At 37.9% G+C, this 13,247-nt stretch overlaps 1 protein-coding gene across 10 annotated transcripts in view; it reads right to left on the bottom strand.

Moving 5' to 3' along the window:
- Acaca (acetyl-CoA carboxylase alpha) overlaps positions 1-13,247 on the bottom strand; it is a 278,427-nt gene that overhangs the window by 184,341 nt on the left and 80,839 nt on the right. For all 10 annotated transcript variants that reach the window (XM_046423254.2, XM_046423255.2, XM_046423260.2 and 7 more), the window contains 2 exons: positions 2,093-2,225; positions 104-242 (listed from right to left, as the gene is read on the bottom strand). In XM_046423254.2, the coding sequence (XP_046279210.1) occupies positions 104-242; positions 2,093-2,225 (272 nt within the window). The remainder of the gene's footprint in view (positions 1-103; positions 243-2,092; positions 2,226-13,247) is intronic.

The following is a 13,247-nucleotide window of genomic DNA, read 5'->3' as shown; positions in this document are numbered from 1 at the left end:
GGAACTCCTAAATATAGGGATACTCCTAAACTAGCATTTTCCTACTGAAAGGCTGGGCTATTCAATGTTTGAGGATGATACTTTTGTAAATCTAATGACTCACCTGCATTGGCTTTAAGGTCTTCAGGTGTGACCATGACAACAAATCGAATTGCACGCTCATTTCGAAACATTTCATAAGACCACCGGCGAATGGATCGCATGCATTTCACTGCTGCAATGCCATTATTAGCAATAAGAACCTAGGAGAGAGGAGAATGGGATTTGGAAGAAAATACAGAAAAGAAAAGGATTGACAGAGGAATAAAGATGGGAAATTTTTATCTGGGGGAAAAAAAATCAGAATTTCAACCAGAAATTCTTGAAATTCTTGCTAGTCTAGACTATTAGGAACCAGAACCCATGTGATCAAGCAATATTTTTAAATGTTTGCTAAGCAAATATATCAATGTGTGAAGGTAGAATTTACTGCACTTTAACTTTTCTTGGAGAAAAAGCAAAGTCATGATTACTCATACACTGTTTGTGAATCGTTCTCCCATACCTATTACTAGGCAATAGAGGAAAACAAACTTCAGAGAAATGATGCATTATCAAATAAGAAATGGGAGAAGACTAAACTGTGCAGTGTCGTGCACTATTCCCTGTTATAATAAAACAGGACACAGAGCCCTGAAAATGTATAAAAATCCTAACATCAATTGCTTCTCTCCAAAATGCTGAATCCCAATTCCTTAGAATTGTAGAGACTGTGTCAGAAAGAATGGTCACAATCAAATGATCTTGATATTTTTCTGTAAATAAAACATTCATCTCCTTACCTGTGTTGCAATCATGCCCCTAAGGATAATATAGGCTAATAGATACATAATCCATGCTTATTGAAATAGAAGGACACGGCTGAAGCTATACTTTTAGGAATACAAATACAAGGTTCCTATCCTGTAATCTTTTAATCACTATAAACTATTTCAACTAAGTCATTCAGCTCTGACATGGCTTGGACAGTGACATAGGTTGGGTGCAGTGAGGCACTTGCCTATAATCCCAGCTACTTGGGAAACTACGATAGATGTATTGCAAGTTTGAGGCCAGCCTGGGCAAATTAGAATGAGGCAATAACTCAAAATAAAGTAAAAAGGGCTGGAGATGTAACTCAGGGTGGAGTACTTGTCTAGCATGCACAGGGCACTGGTTTTAATCTCTAGTAGCACCCCTCCCCCCCAAAAAAGTGACACAGAATTACTCATAACATTTCAAAATACCTGAAATCTCTTCAAATATTTCATATGACATATCTCCTCTAAACATCTCAAATACTTGGTGGAAGCCAAGTCACAGTTTATTAAATTGTTTAAGCCTTCTGTTCTGTAACTCTCTCTATATCCAACGCTGTTGTATTCCATAACTTAATAAATTCCTCATAACCTGTCAGATCAGTACAGACTCACCCTGCAAAACTATAAGACCTTTCAAAAAGAACTTTTTAAATATATTTTTTAGTTGTAGATGGACACAATATTTTATTTATTTATTTTTCTGTGGTGCTGAGGATGGAACCCAGTGCCTCACACGTGTTAGGCAAGCAATCTACCACTGAGCTATAGCCGCAGCCCCTCAAAATAACCTTATGAACATTGTTTCATCTCCTCAGTTAGTTGTGATTAAATTATCAGTGGTAAATACATATTACAGAAAATAGTGAAATTACACAATGATGCCAGGCAGGGCAATTCCACAAAAGTGGTAAAGTCCCTGAAAAATATAACTATCAATTTTGATTCTAGGCATTACTCCCCCCACCTCTATGCTGAAGATGGTCGACCCAGGGTTTTACACAAGTTAGGCAAGCATAACCCCAGCTCCTCATATACCTTTTTTTTTGCTACTGGGGATTCAGCCCAGGGGCACTTTACAACTAAGCTACATCCCTAGCCTTTTTTAAATTTTGAGACAGGGACTTGCTAAGTTGTTGAGGCTGGCCTTGAACTTGTGATCCTCAGCCTCTTGAGTCACTGGTATTACAGACAGGTGTCACCACTCACAGCCCTCATGTACTTTGACAAAAAGAATTTAGCAAGTTATAACTTACCTTCTCAATCACTTTATTCCCCCCAAAACGAGTAACAAATTCTGCAGGAGAAGCCACAGTGAAATCTCGCTGTGAGTCTACTTTCTTTCGGTCTCGACATTGTTTTACTAGGTGCAAGCCAGACATGCTAGACCTATAAAAATGAGAAACCATCAGAGTGCATAGATGAGATTTCTTCACACTATCCATATCTCTGGAGACCCACTTTTCACTACCATATTCATAACAACTATATCTATGTGGAGTCTATACTGGCAGACCACATACTCTAAATCATTAAATAGAAGACAGAAAAGAAAATCTTTCCTTGGGAAATTTTTGGGGAAAAAAAAAGTGGTCCTGAATAACAAAAAACAATATCAGATTTACCAACAGATGCCATCATAAAAAGGTAGGGAAAGGATAGAAAAGAAATAGTATAAATAGTAGACTAACATAAAAAACAGTGAAGCTGTTTCTGAATCATGACTCTGCCATGAAGATGACCTTTACCTCTACATCTCTAGCTTCCGTCTTTCTTATGAGCTATAACTACATTTTAAACTGTCCACTAAATGTTTGATCTGGGTAATCCACAGGCATCTCAAAATCAACAATTCCAAAACCAGATTCTCTTTTTGTGGGGGGAAGGGTATCAAAGATTAAACCCAGGGGTACTCAACCATTGAGCAAGATCCTCAGCTCATTATGTATTTTATTTAAAGACAGAGTCTCACAGAGTTGCTCAGGGCCTGACGATCCTCCTGCCTTAGCCTCCCCTAGCTGCTGGGATTAAGGTGTGCACAACCGCATCCAGCCAAAACCAAATTCCTTTTTTTTTTTTGAGAGAGAGAGAGAGAGAATTTTAATATTCATTTTTCAGTTTTCGGCGGACACAACATCTTTGTTTGTATGTGGTGCTGAGGATCGAACCTGGGCCAAACGCATGCCAGGCAAGCGTGCCACTGCTTGAGCCACACCCCCAGCCCCAAACCAAATTCTTTATAGGGCAACATCACATACCATAATTCAATTATAAGTATGGAACTTATAATTGATGTCTTTTTTAATTGACATTATTTTCCTAGAGATACATAAAATAATGGTGCTTCTAACAACCAATGATGTCTTAGATCAGATGGAATATAGTAGTAGAACCAGCATAGGCCTAGGTTTAAATTCCAGACCTGTCCATTTAATAACTCCAGTGATATCTGGCAAATAATTTAACCTTTTGCAGATTCAGATTTCTCTTCATAAAATATACATGATATTCAGTGTCTGTTATTTACTTATTTTCCCTCAGCAATAAATCCACCCCTTTTTGCTCTGTGACAATGCAACTATGAGTGCAAACTTCATTTCAAGACTGTCTTTTTTTTTTTAAGTTGTAGGTGGACACAATACCTTTATTTTATTTTTATGTGGTGCTGAGGATCGAAACCAGTGTCTCACACATCCTAGGCGAGCGCTCTACCTCTGAGCCACAACCCCAGCCCTTAAGACTCCTTTGATAGCTCTCTTCTGTTCATTTCTGCCAATGGGAAAGCAGAAAGGATTTTAAAAAGGGACTTCGTTCTTTACTTTTTTCCAGATCTTATCAGTGTCATAAGATAAGAGTCACAATAAGAGTTCATTACCACATCTAGCTTCTTTCAACATTCCCAAGAAAAGTCTACAATATCTACAGCAGTGGATTGTGGCTGCTTGGCAGTCAGAGTACTAGCCTTGCCCTGCTCACTCATCCTCTGGATTGTGCTACCTGAGTCTAGTACCACCTGTCAGGCCAGGCTTCCAACCTCAGGGATTTGAGCACCAGTTACTCAAAAGTTACCCTAGAGGTCTAAGTATCAGCCCCCAAGGCCCTCCTCCAAAGTCTTAGGTTCTGGCAACACTATAAGCTCTTCACTTTTGTTCTCCCAGCTCTAGTAGTGAAAACTGCTTCCTGTAGTTATTAACTCTAGCACACTTTTTTTGTTATTTCATTATTCTAATACCTAAGTAAACTGTGAGGATGACCTTAGGCCTGAGCCTAAGCAACTTCAGTTTGAAACCAGCAGTCTCACCAGGCACCCACAGAGCCCTCCAGTATGGCCTCAAACAAGTTACTTCCCCTCACCCTGATAAAACAGAGTGGAATCCCTGGCAGGCTGCCCTCACCTGATGAGGGAAAGGTGAGAAGATCAGGGTGGAGACCACCAGACCATTAGCTGATAAGGATTGAAAAGGGTGGGGGGTTAAAAGCCCCCAAATTTAGTATAAATAATAGAGCAAATGAACAGGGATTCAGCCAGCTGAAACAAGGATGCACTCGGGCTGGAGAGCCTGATGAGGACCTGTTATCCTATCACTTGTCATTGCTCCTGGGTCTTTGTGTGATCCTCATGGCTCTCAAACTGGACCTTGGTGAGAGCTGCAACTTCTTCCTATGACCCTTTCCTCAACAGGTCGTCCACTCCATGCCAGGAAAAGCCTGCCATGGTTCCAGACCTGATCACCGCGGTCTGAGTGTGCGTGCATCTGCTGGACATAAAGCCTAAGGCTTAAGACTTTTGATCTGACATTTGAACTTAGCATACAGAGGGAATGTCTGTCATAAGCCTGTCATGATTAAGTGTGTTTTGTAGTACTTAGAATTAATCTAGAATTGTTTGCTGTGAATTAATTAATCTAGAATTGTTTTCTGTGAATTGATTATGTCTATTGCAGTGCCTAGCATTAAGGATTGTCATTTTCTTGATTAAGAACCTATAGAATGAAATTGTATTGAGTAATTTGAGAGAATAAAGCATTGAAAGGAGCAGAATCGCAGGGACATTCTTTATTTCTCCCTTCAACTGCATACGTCGCAATTTTGCCCCCTCACGACAGTAATCAATTCTCACTGTTGAATACCCTCTGTTCATTATACCACCTATGTACAATATGTCAAAATACACTCTACTGTCAGGTATATATAAAAAGAACAAAATAATAACAATAATAATACCTGATGCAGTTTTTCTTTCTGTAACTAGACCTTGACAGACTCTGAACTTTCAGACAACAGAAAAAGAAGAAAAACTCCCAAGCTAGAATAACAATGAAACCAAAACTAGACAAAAGTGTTACATGAAGGGAAAATTCTAGGTCCATCTTACTCATGACTATAGATGCAAACTTCCTAAACAAATATCTTTAAGAAGTATGGTATTGGTGCAAAGCAATCTTAGCCATTTTTTAGTCAAAAATATGTTACTCCAGGGCTGGTGTTGTACTTCAGTGGTAACGCACTTGACTAGCACATGTGAGGAACTGGGTTCGATCCTCAGCACCACATAAAAATAAATAAATAAAAAATCACAGATATTGCGTCCATCTACAACTAAAATAAATAAATAAACAGAAATGTTATTCCACAACCAAGTTGAATTTGTGCAAGGTATGTAAGGATGGTTTAATTTTAGAAAATTTTATGGAAAACTCTCTGTGTAATGGAAAAAAATAGAGTAAGATTGCAAAGGAGGAATTAAACTGGCATATTTGTGAATGATAAACTTGTTTACATAGAAAGCACAAAATATTATACACACAAATTATCAGAGTTAGGAGACTGTAATCAGACATTTAAAAAAACAACAGTTTTTCTCCAACTCTACTCTTACAACCGACCACTGCTGTGATCATATGTGTGGGAGGTTTTCCACACACACCAAGCAGTTCTGCAACAGACATTGGGTGGGTATCCTTTAATTCAACTCAATTCTGATCCTATTTTCCTGAAGATGGCAGCAGATTCCTCAAGCTAAAGACAATCCCTTGAAATTACATCCTGCTACAGATGTGACCTGTACTTCTGACCCATAGGCTATAAATCAAGGTTCTCGTGCCCTCCTCCTAGGTTTAGAAAAAATTTGCTAAAGCATCTCACAGAACACAGGGAAATACTTTCCTTACAGTTATTATAAAGGATATTATAAAAAATACAAACAGAAGAATGGAACACAAACATTGGGTAAGGCATGTGGGAAGGGGCACAAAGGTTCCATATTCTCTTCAGGCACACCACACTCCAGGCACCTCCACTACCCTTCAGGTAACTCCATATGTTCAGTGATCTAGAAGCTCTTTAAACCCTACAGTTCAGGGATTTTTATAGAAGCTTCATTATGGGAGCATAATTGATTACATCTCTGGTCACTGCTGATCAACTCAACATTCAGCCCCTCTGCCCTCTCTGGAGATAAGGAAGAGAGGCAGCCAGCCCCTATCCGAGGCTATTCAGGAGCCCCCAGGCATCAATTATTCCATTAATATACAAAAGGCATTTATCACCTAAGACATACCAAAGGCTTAGGAGCTATGTGCCAGGAAATGGACAAGTGCAAATAGAAATTTCACAGTATCATATCTAGATATGTCTAACATACAAAAAGTCCAAAAATGTTATATACAGTAGATAACATAGATTATAAAAATAAAGAAATTATAAAGCTTAAAATGTAAATACTTTTAAGAGACACACATAAATATGACAAAACTATATAAAGAAAACTATATATAGAAAAAGTAATAGACATATGATTAAGGAAAATGGTTATCTAGGTAGCGGGAGGTAGGTAGAAGGGTTGAGAAGAGGCCATATGGCTAAATACTAGTTATTGCTAAGGACCCACCTTTATTTTAGGTGGGAAAGTCAAATTCTTTTTACGTCAATTTTTTAAGTAACTAACTAGACAAATAAATAGAATGGGCCACATGTAGACCAATGATAAACATTTCATAAACCAAGGATTATGTCATTCTCCACCTAAAGTTACACATGCACATATACACATAGATCTCTATCTAGAGAGAGTGAGGTATAGAGAAGACATACACCTAAGAGCAGTAATAAGGCAGAGAAAGGGATTGATAATGAGATTTAATCAATTTAATTTAATCTCTTTAGTATTATAGAGATACTAAAGGAATACTCTTAAAGGTCACTTGTAATTAAAGAGGGGAGAAAAACAAATCTTACTTTTAGTGATGTGATCTTTTATATAGCCATAGTCAAATTACTATTGGCAATTATTCCCAAACTTTGGTAAAAATTTAAAATACAAACCAAAGAATGCTATGTGCCAATGTCTGAAAGACAGTTGATTTTTTCCAACCCATCAATCAACTGTTATACTTCATAGTATACTCTAATACTGTACTTAACTTACTTTTAACTGCTCAGGAAGATAATACTACAAAAATTAAATGGGAATGACATATTGGGTCATCAGTTGATATTAAAAATAATGCAGCAGAAACCTATTCTGCACCTGGGGGGTGGTGGCACATGCTTTTAATCCCAGTTACTATCAGTGAGGCCATAAGCAACTTAGTGAAATCCTGTCTCAAAAAAAAAAAAAAAAGGAGCTGGGGGGATGTAGATTGTAGCTCAGTGGTAAAGTGCCCCTTGGGTTTCATCCCCAGTACAAAAAAGAAAGGAAGGAAGGAAGGAAACTACCCTGCAGCAGGCTTAAAGGTATCCAAAATAGATTTAAATGAGAAATACATAAATAGATTTAAATAGGGGAGCACAAAAAAAATTCAGTAATTGGGGCTGGGGTTATGGCTCAGTGGCAGAGCGCTAGCCTCACACATGCAAGGCCCTGGGTTCAATCCTCAGCACCACATTAAAAAATAAATAAATAGAAAGGTATCTTCAAGCTGGTCAATCTAAAATTCTCTTTATCTTTGTCTACCAATTATCTAATTATTGTATAACGAGATTAGAACTTTAAAGTTAAAAGGGATATGTTAGTTAGATTTAATTGCTGTGAAAATTAAAAATTCAGTATTTAAGAAATACTTAAGAATTTTAAAACTCCACTTTCCTCACCAGCTACAAGTTGACTTCTTCCAACACACAGAAAACTCTATGTTAAATAAAACAATAAATCTAAGAAAAAATACCAGGAGAACAAGGCAGGAGTGGGGACATGTTTATCAGCAGGTACGAAATTATGGACAGCAGGAATAAGTTCTAATGTTCTGTGTTCTGTTGTACAGTAAGGTGAATAAAGTTAACAATAACATTGCATATTCAAAATAGCTAAAAGAATTTTGAATGTTCTCACCACAAAGAAATAATGTTTGAAGTGGTAGAAAACTACCCAAATTTGATCATTACACATTGTATACATGTATTGAAACATCACATTGTACCCCATAATATGCACAATTATCGTGTCAATTAAAAACTTAATTTTAAAAAATAAGCATATACCATCACCATGCCAACCCCATATTGGAGCCTAGAGCAAGAGAAAAAAAAAATCAGTATTTCGATCCCATCTTTATTCAATGTTGATGTTTTGTTCATCATGAATTTTTGACATTGATTTTGATTTTAAAACTATTTTATCAAAATATGATTTATATTGAGGGAACAGCATTAAAATAAAAAGATTCACAGTGGCATTCTTCTGCTTCTTATTTCAAATTTTTAAGTACAATTTTCTGCACGTGGCTCCAATTTTAAAGTGTAAATGTTCCTTTCCTGACTCCTTTAGAACGCAGGTCTTCCTAAAGAGAAGCACCAAACCTTACAAGGTTGTCTCTTCTATAACCCAGCATACTATTTCACTTTATATATACCTATAGTTTCATATACATTTAAGAAAATCAGATTAATCTTTCTTACCTTAGTGCCTCTGTCAAAACTCAAGTGAGTAGGCTCTTCCTTTACACTTTACATGACTTAAGGTGGCTCTTCTTAACTTGCAAAACCAACACTTACAGGGGCATAGCAAGAAGGGATAGTTCAGAGATTATGGCTACTTTACGTACCAGACTTAAAGATAACAGTCACAATGAAGGCTATACATCTCTGCTGTGACTAAGTGTATAAGTTTGCTAACAAATGCCAAAGCACTTTCTAACCCAAGATACTGACACTTCAAGCTGGTCAATCTAAAATTCTCTTTATCTTTGTCTACCAATTATCTAATTGGAACTTTAAAGTTAAAAGGGATATGCTAGTTAGATTTAATTGCTGTGAAAAATACTTGACAAGAACAACTTAGGGTGGGGCTGGGATTGTGGCTCAGTGGTGGAGTGCTCACCTAGCGTGTGTGAGGCACTGGGTTTGATCCTCAGCACCACATATAAATGAAATAAAGATAGTATATCCACCTACAACTAAAAATATATATATATATTAAAAAAAAAAAAAAAAAAAAAAACTTAGGGGAGAAAAAGTTTATTTGGGCTCAGAGGTTCAGTCAATAGTTGACCAACTCCACTGCTCTGGGCCCCAGGCAAGGTAGAGCACTATGGCAGGAAGGTGTGGCAGAGGAGCACTGCTCTGCTCATGGCAGCCAGGAAGCAGAGAAAGAAAAGAAAAGTGGTTACTTGGAAGATGCACCCTTCCAAGGCACCTCCAGAGACTTACTTCCTCCAATAAGAGTCCACCTGCCTATAGTTACCATCCAGTCAATCCATTCAAACTAGGATGGACTGATTACGTTACAGCTATCTTAATCTAACCATTCACTTCTGAGAATTCCTGCATCAACACAGGAGCTTTCAAGGGATACTGCATATCTAAACTGTAACAAGGGGCCTTAAATAAAATAAGCTCTACTTATGGGCTAGTTCTTTTGTCTAACATCACAAAAGAAGTTTATAGTATAGACAAATAAGAAACCAGGTTTCCTGAATCTCATTTCAGTGTTCTTCCAACTACACCATGCAACATCGAAGATTATAACAAATAATACTGGGCTGGAAACAGTGCGTGTGTGTGTGTGTGTGTGTGTGTCACCAGGGATTAAACCCAGGGGTGCTTAACCACTGAGCCACATCACCAGCACCTTTTGAGATAGGGTCCCACTAAGTTGCTTAGAGCCTCACTAAATTGCTGAGACTGGCTTTGAACTCACAATTGTCCTGCCTCAGCTTCCCTAGCTACTGGGATTATAGGCACGTGCCACTGCACCTGGCCAGGGCACATATTTTTTTAAAAAAATAATAAAATTATTTTGTCTATAATTTTACTATAATTTCATTTCTTTCAGGCCCCAAGTCTACGGATCATTATCAATGTATCACACTGAGTAATAACATGAATGAATCTCAGCAACACCATGTTTAGAGAAAGAAACAAGACACTAAAGAGCACATACTGGCAACCTCAGATTGATGAGTTGGCCTGGCCCTCAAGTGTGCGCTATCTGGCTCCTCCAGCCCCACCACTATGAAGAAAGTGGTTTAGCAGCTCCAGCTGGAGCACAGGCTTAGCCACATTAAGATTTCCCAAGCAACTGCAAATCTGAAACAATTCTGGCGCAGAATGTTCAACATGATCCCGTCAATTGGAGCATCTTTAAGTACAAATCCCTACAGACTCCTGAAAGTCTGTTCCTTTTTGTAGTCAAATAAACCTTTCAGAGGTTTCCCAAACCACTTCTCATAAACCAGTGAATATTCAAGACAGTTAAATCTGAAGCCTGTACAAAAGCCTCTCTATAATTCATATGCGATAACAAACTTCTACTTTTGTCCTTAACATCTACCTCTCTCAATTTTAATGAATTTCTATTTCACAAGGGTAATTATTTTATATACACTAGCAGCAGCATACAATAAAATAAGTGTATTTTTTAAAAAGAGCTCAGACTATATGACTTCATATAGACATTCTGAGTCATGGAAAACTAACTTATAATGCAGAAAGCTCATCAGTGTGCTGGGTTGGGGAAAATTACTGCAAGGGGGTGTGAAGATGATGAAAATGTTCTATATCTTGATCCTGATTGTGATGGTGGCTGGTGGCTACTCAGATAGATAACATGTCAAAACCATAAAATTGTAATTTTTTTTGATAACAGGAATTGAACCCAGAAGCGCTCTATCACTAAGCTACACGCCCCCAGCCCTTTGTATTTTTTAAAAAATATTTTTTAGTTATTGATGGACTTTTATTTAATTAATTTATTTATATGCAGTGCTGAGAATCAAACACAGTGCTTCACATATGCTAGGCAAGCACTCTACCACTGAGCTACAACCCTAGAACCAGCCCTTTGTATTTTAAGATAGGGTCTTGGGGCTGGGGATGTGGCTCAAGCGGTAGCAAGTCCGCCTGGCATGCGCGGGGCGCTGGGTTCGATCCTCAGCACCACATAAAAATAAAATAAAGATGTTGTGTCCACCAAAAACTAAAAAATAAATATTAAAAAAATTCTTTCTCTCTCTCTCTCTGTCTCTGAAAAAAAAAAGACAGGGTCTTGCTAAGTTGGTTAAGGCCTTGCTAATTTGCTGAGGCTGGTCTTGAACTTATAATCTTCCTGTTTTAGCCTCCCAAGTCACTGTCCAGCTAAAACTATAATTTTCAAAAAGGTGAACTTTATCGTAGGTAAACTGTATCTTAACCTGATTTAAAATCTCATTGCAATGTCCATGTAAAACAAGTACATTTGATTGACTGTAAATTATACTTCAACAAAGTTCACTTTTAAAAAACTGTCACTGCTTCTTTTCAGGGAAAACACCAAAAAGTTGATGACACCAGAGCAGCAGGCGGATCCAGAGCTCTGCGCATGGGATGCCAAGGGGTTCACAGGAGCAAGGTCAAAGAGGGATACTGGTTACCAGGCTGGGCTGCCTGGTACTCCCTACCCATCAAAGAGTCTGAGATCATTGACTTTTTCCTGAGGGCATCCCTCAAAAATGAGGTTTTGAATTCTTGCTAATGCAGAAGCAGACCTGTGCTGGCCAGCAGACCAAATTTGTGGTATTTATCACCTTCAACAACAACCTACAACAATCACATCATCTGGATGGTAAGTGCTCCAGGGAAGTAGCCACCACCATCTATGGAGCCATCATCCTGACCAACTCTTCGTTGTTCCTATGCAGAGCTACTGGGGAAACAAGATTAGCAGGTCCCACATGTCCACCAAATCTCTCTCAGGAATTCACTGACATTTTGTAAGAACTCATATCAGATTCTAGTGTGGAGGACCCAGGCTCCATTTGTGACTAGGTCACAGGGTTTTTAATACAAGAAAAATAAAGTGAATTAACCTGTGTAAAAAATAATAATAATGAATGTTTTGAACAGCCAACAATAAAAAATTTAAAAAAATTAAAAAAAAAAAAATAATAATAATAATAATGAATAAACAAAAACTTTTTTAAACTATTACTAATGATATGGAAAGGCAACAAAGAAGAATAAGGCTCCAGAGGTACCCACACCTTGAAATCAAGGTCTACAAGTATGACATCCAACATTTCTCTACCTATCCTCATTGTATCTTCAACACTTTAGGCACCTTCACTTCATGTTCCATAGTTATTTAAAAATCTGAGGACACAACTGTTAAACAAAACACACATTAGGACTGATTTTGGGAACTTCCATTTTTCTACTACTCCTACATATATTTAAATACCTAACCAGCACCACATGTTCTTTAGAAGAAATATAAGAGGGCTGGGGTTGTGGCTCAGTGGTAGAGTGCTTGTCTCATGTGAGGCACTAGGTTCAATTCTCAGCACCACATATAGATAAATGAATAAAATAAAGGTCCATCAACACTAAAAAATATTAAAAAGAAAGAAAGAAAGAAAGAAACATAAGAGGATGGCAGAGTGGAAGCAGTTCTAATCTATTACAACTTGGCTTTTTCAGCAACAGGAACTCACCAGTATATTATAATATTTCCCCCTGCCTACTTACACACCAGCCTTTTATAAATACAACAACTGCTTAGGACTTAAAGGAGGTTACATTTTAAGAGTCCCCAAATAATTGTTTGAATGGCAAATATATCCATCTGCCCTCCATGAGTCTAACTGACAGCTACAGAGTAGTAAAGCAGAAAGATGATGAAGGAAATCAGAACATGTGAATCAGCAACTTAAGCCCCACAAAAGTTGGACTAGAACTTTTATAAATGTAAGTTCTATTCTTCCTGTATGAGAAATGACTGTGCATGACCCTTTATTCTCTGCTTATGGTTTCTAAAACATACCATGCTATTGTCAGCCTCTGGTTTCACACTGCCTATTCTCTATCAGGAATATCCTTTCCTTCCTTGTGTGCCACTACTACTCCAGTTCATCCTTCAACATGAACTAAACTGGTTGGGGATACAGCTCAGAAAGCACTTGCCTAGCGTATACTGGGCCCTGGATTTGGTCCCCCAGC

The sequence above is a fragment of the Marmota monax genome, unplaced genomic scaffold (assembly GCF_021218885.2).
Source record: "Marmota monax isolate L192 unplaced genomic scaffold, Marmota_monax_Labrador192_F-V1.1 WCK01_AAM20220418_F8-fsc00171, whole genome shotgun sequence".
In the NCBI taxonomy this organism is placed as follows: Eukaryota; Metazoa; Chordata; class Mammalia; order Rodentia; family Sciuridae; genus Marmota; species Marmota monax.
Note: the sequence above shows the minus strand (reverse complement) of the source record. Positions and strands in the feature narration are given on the sequence as shown.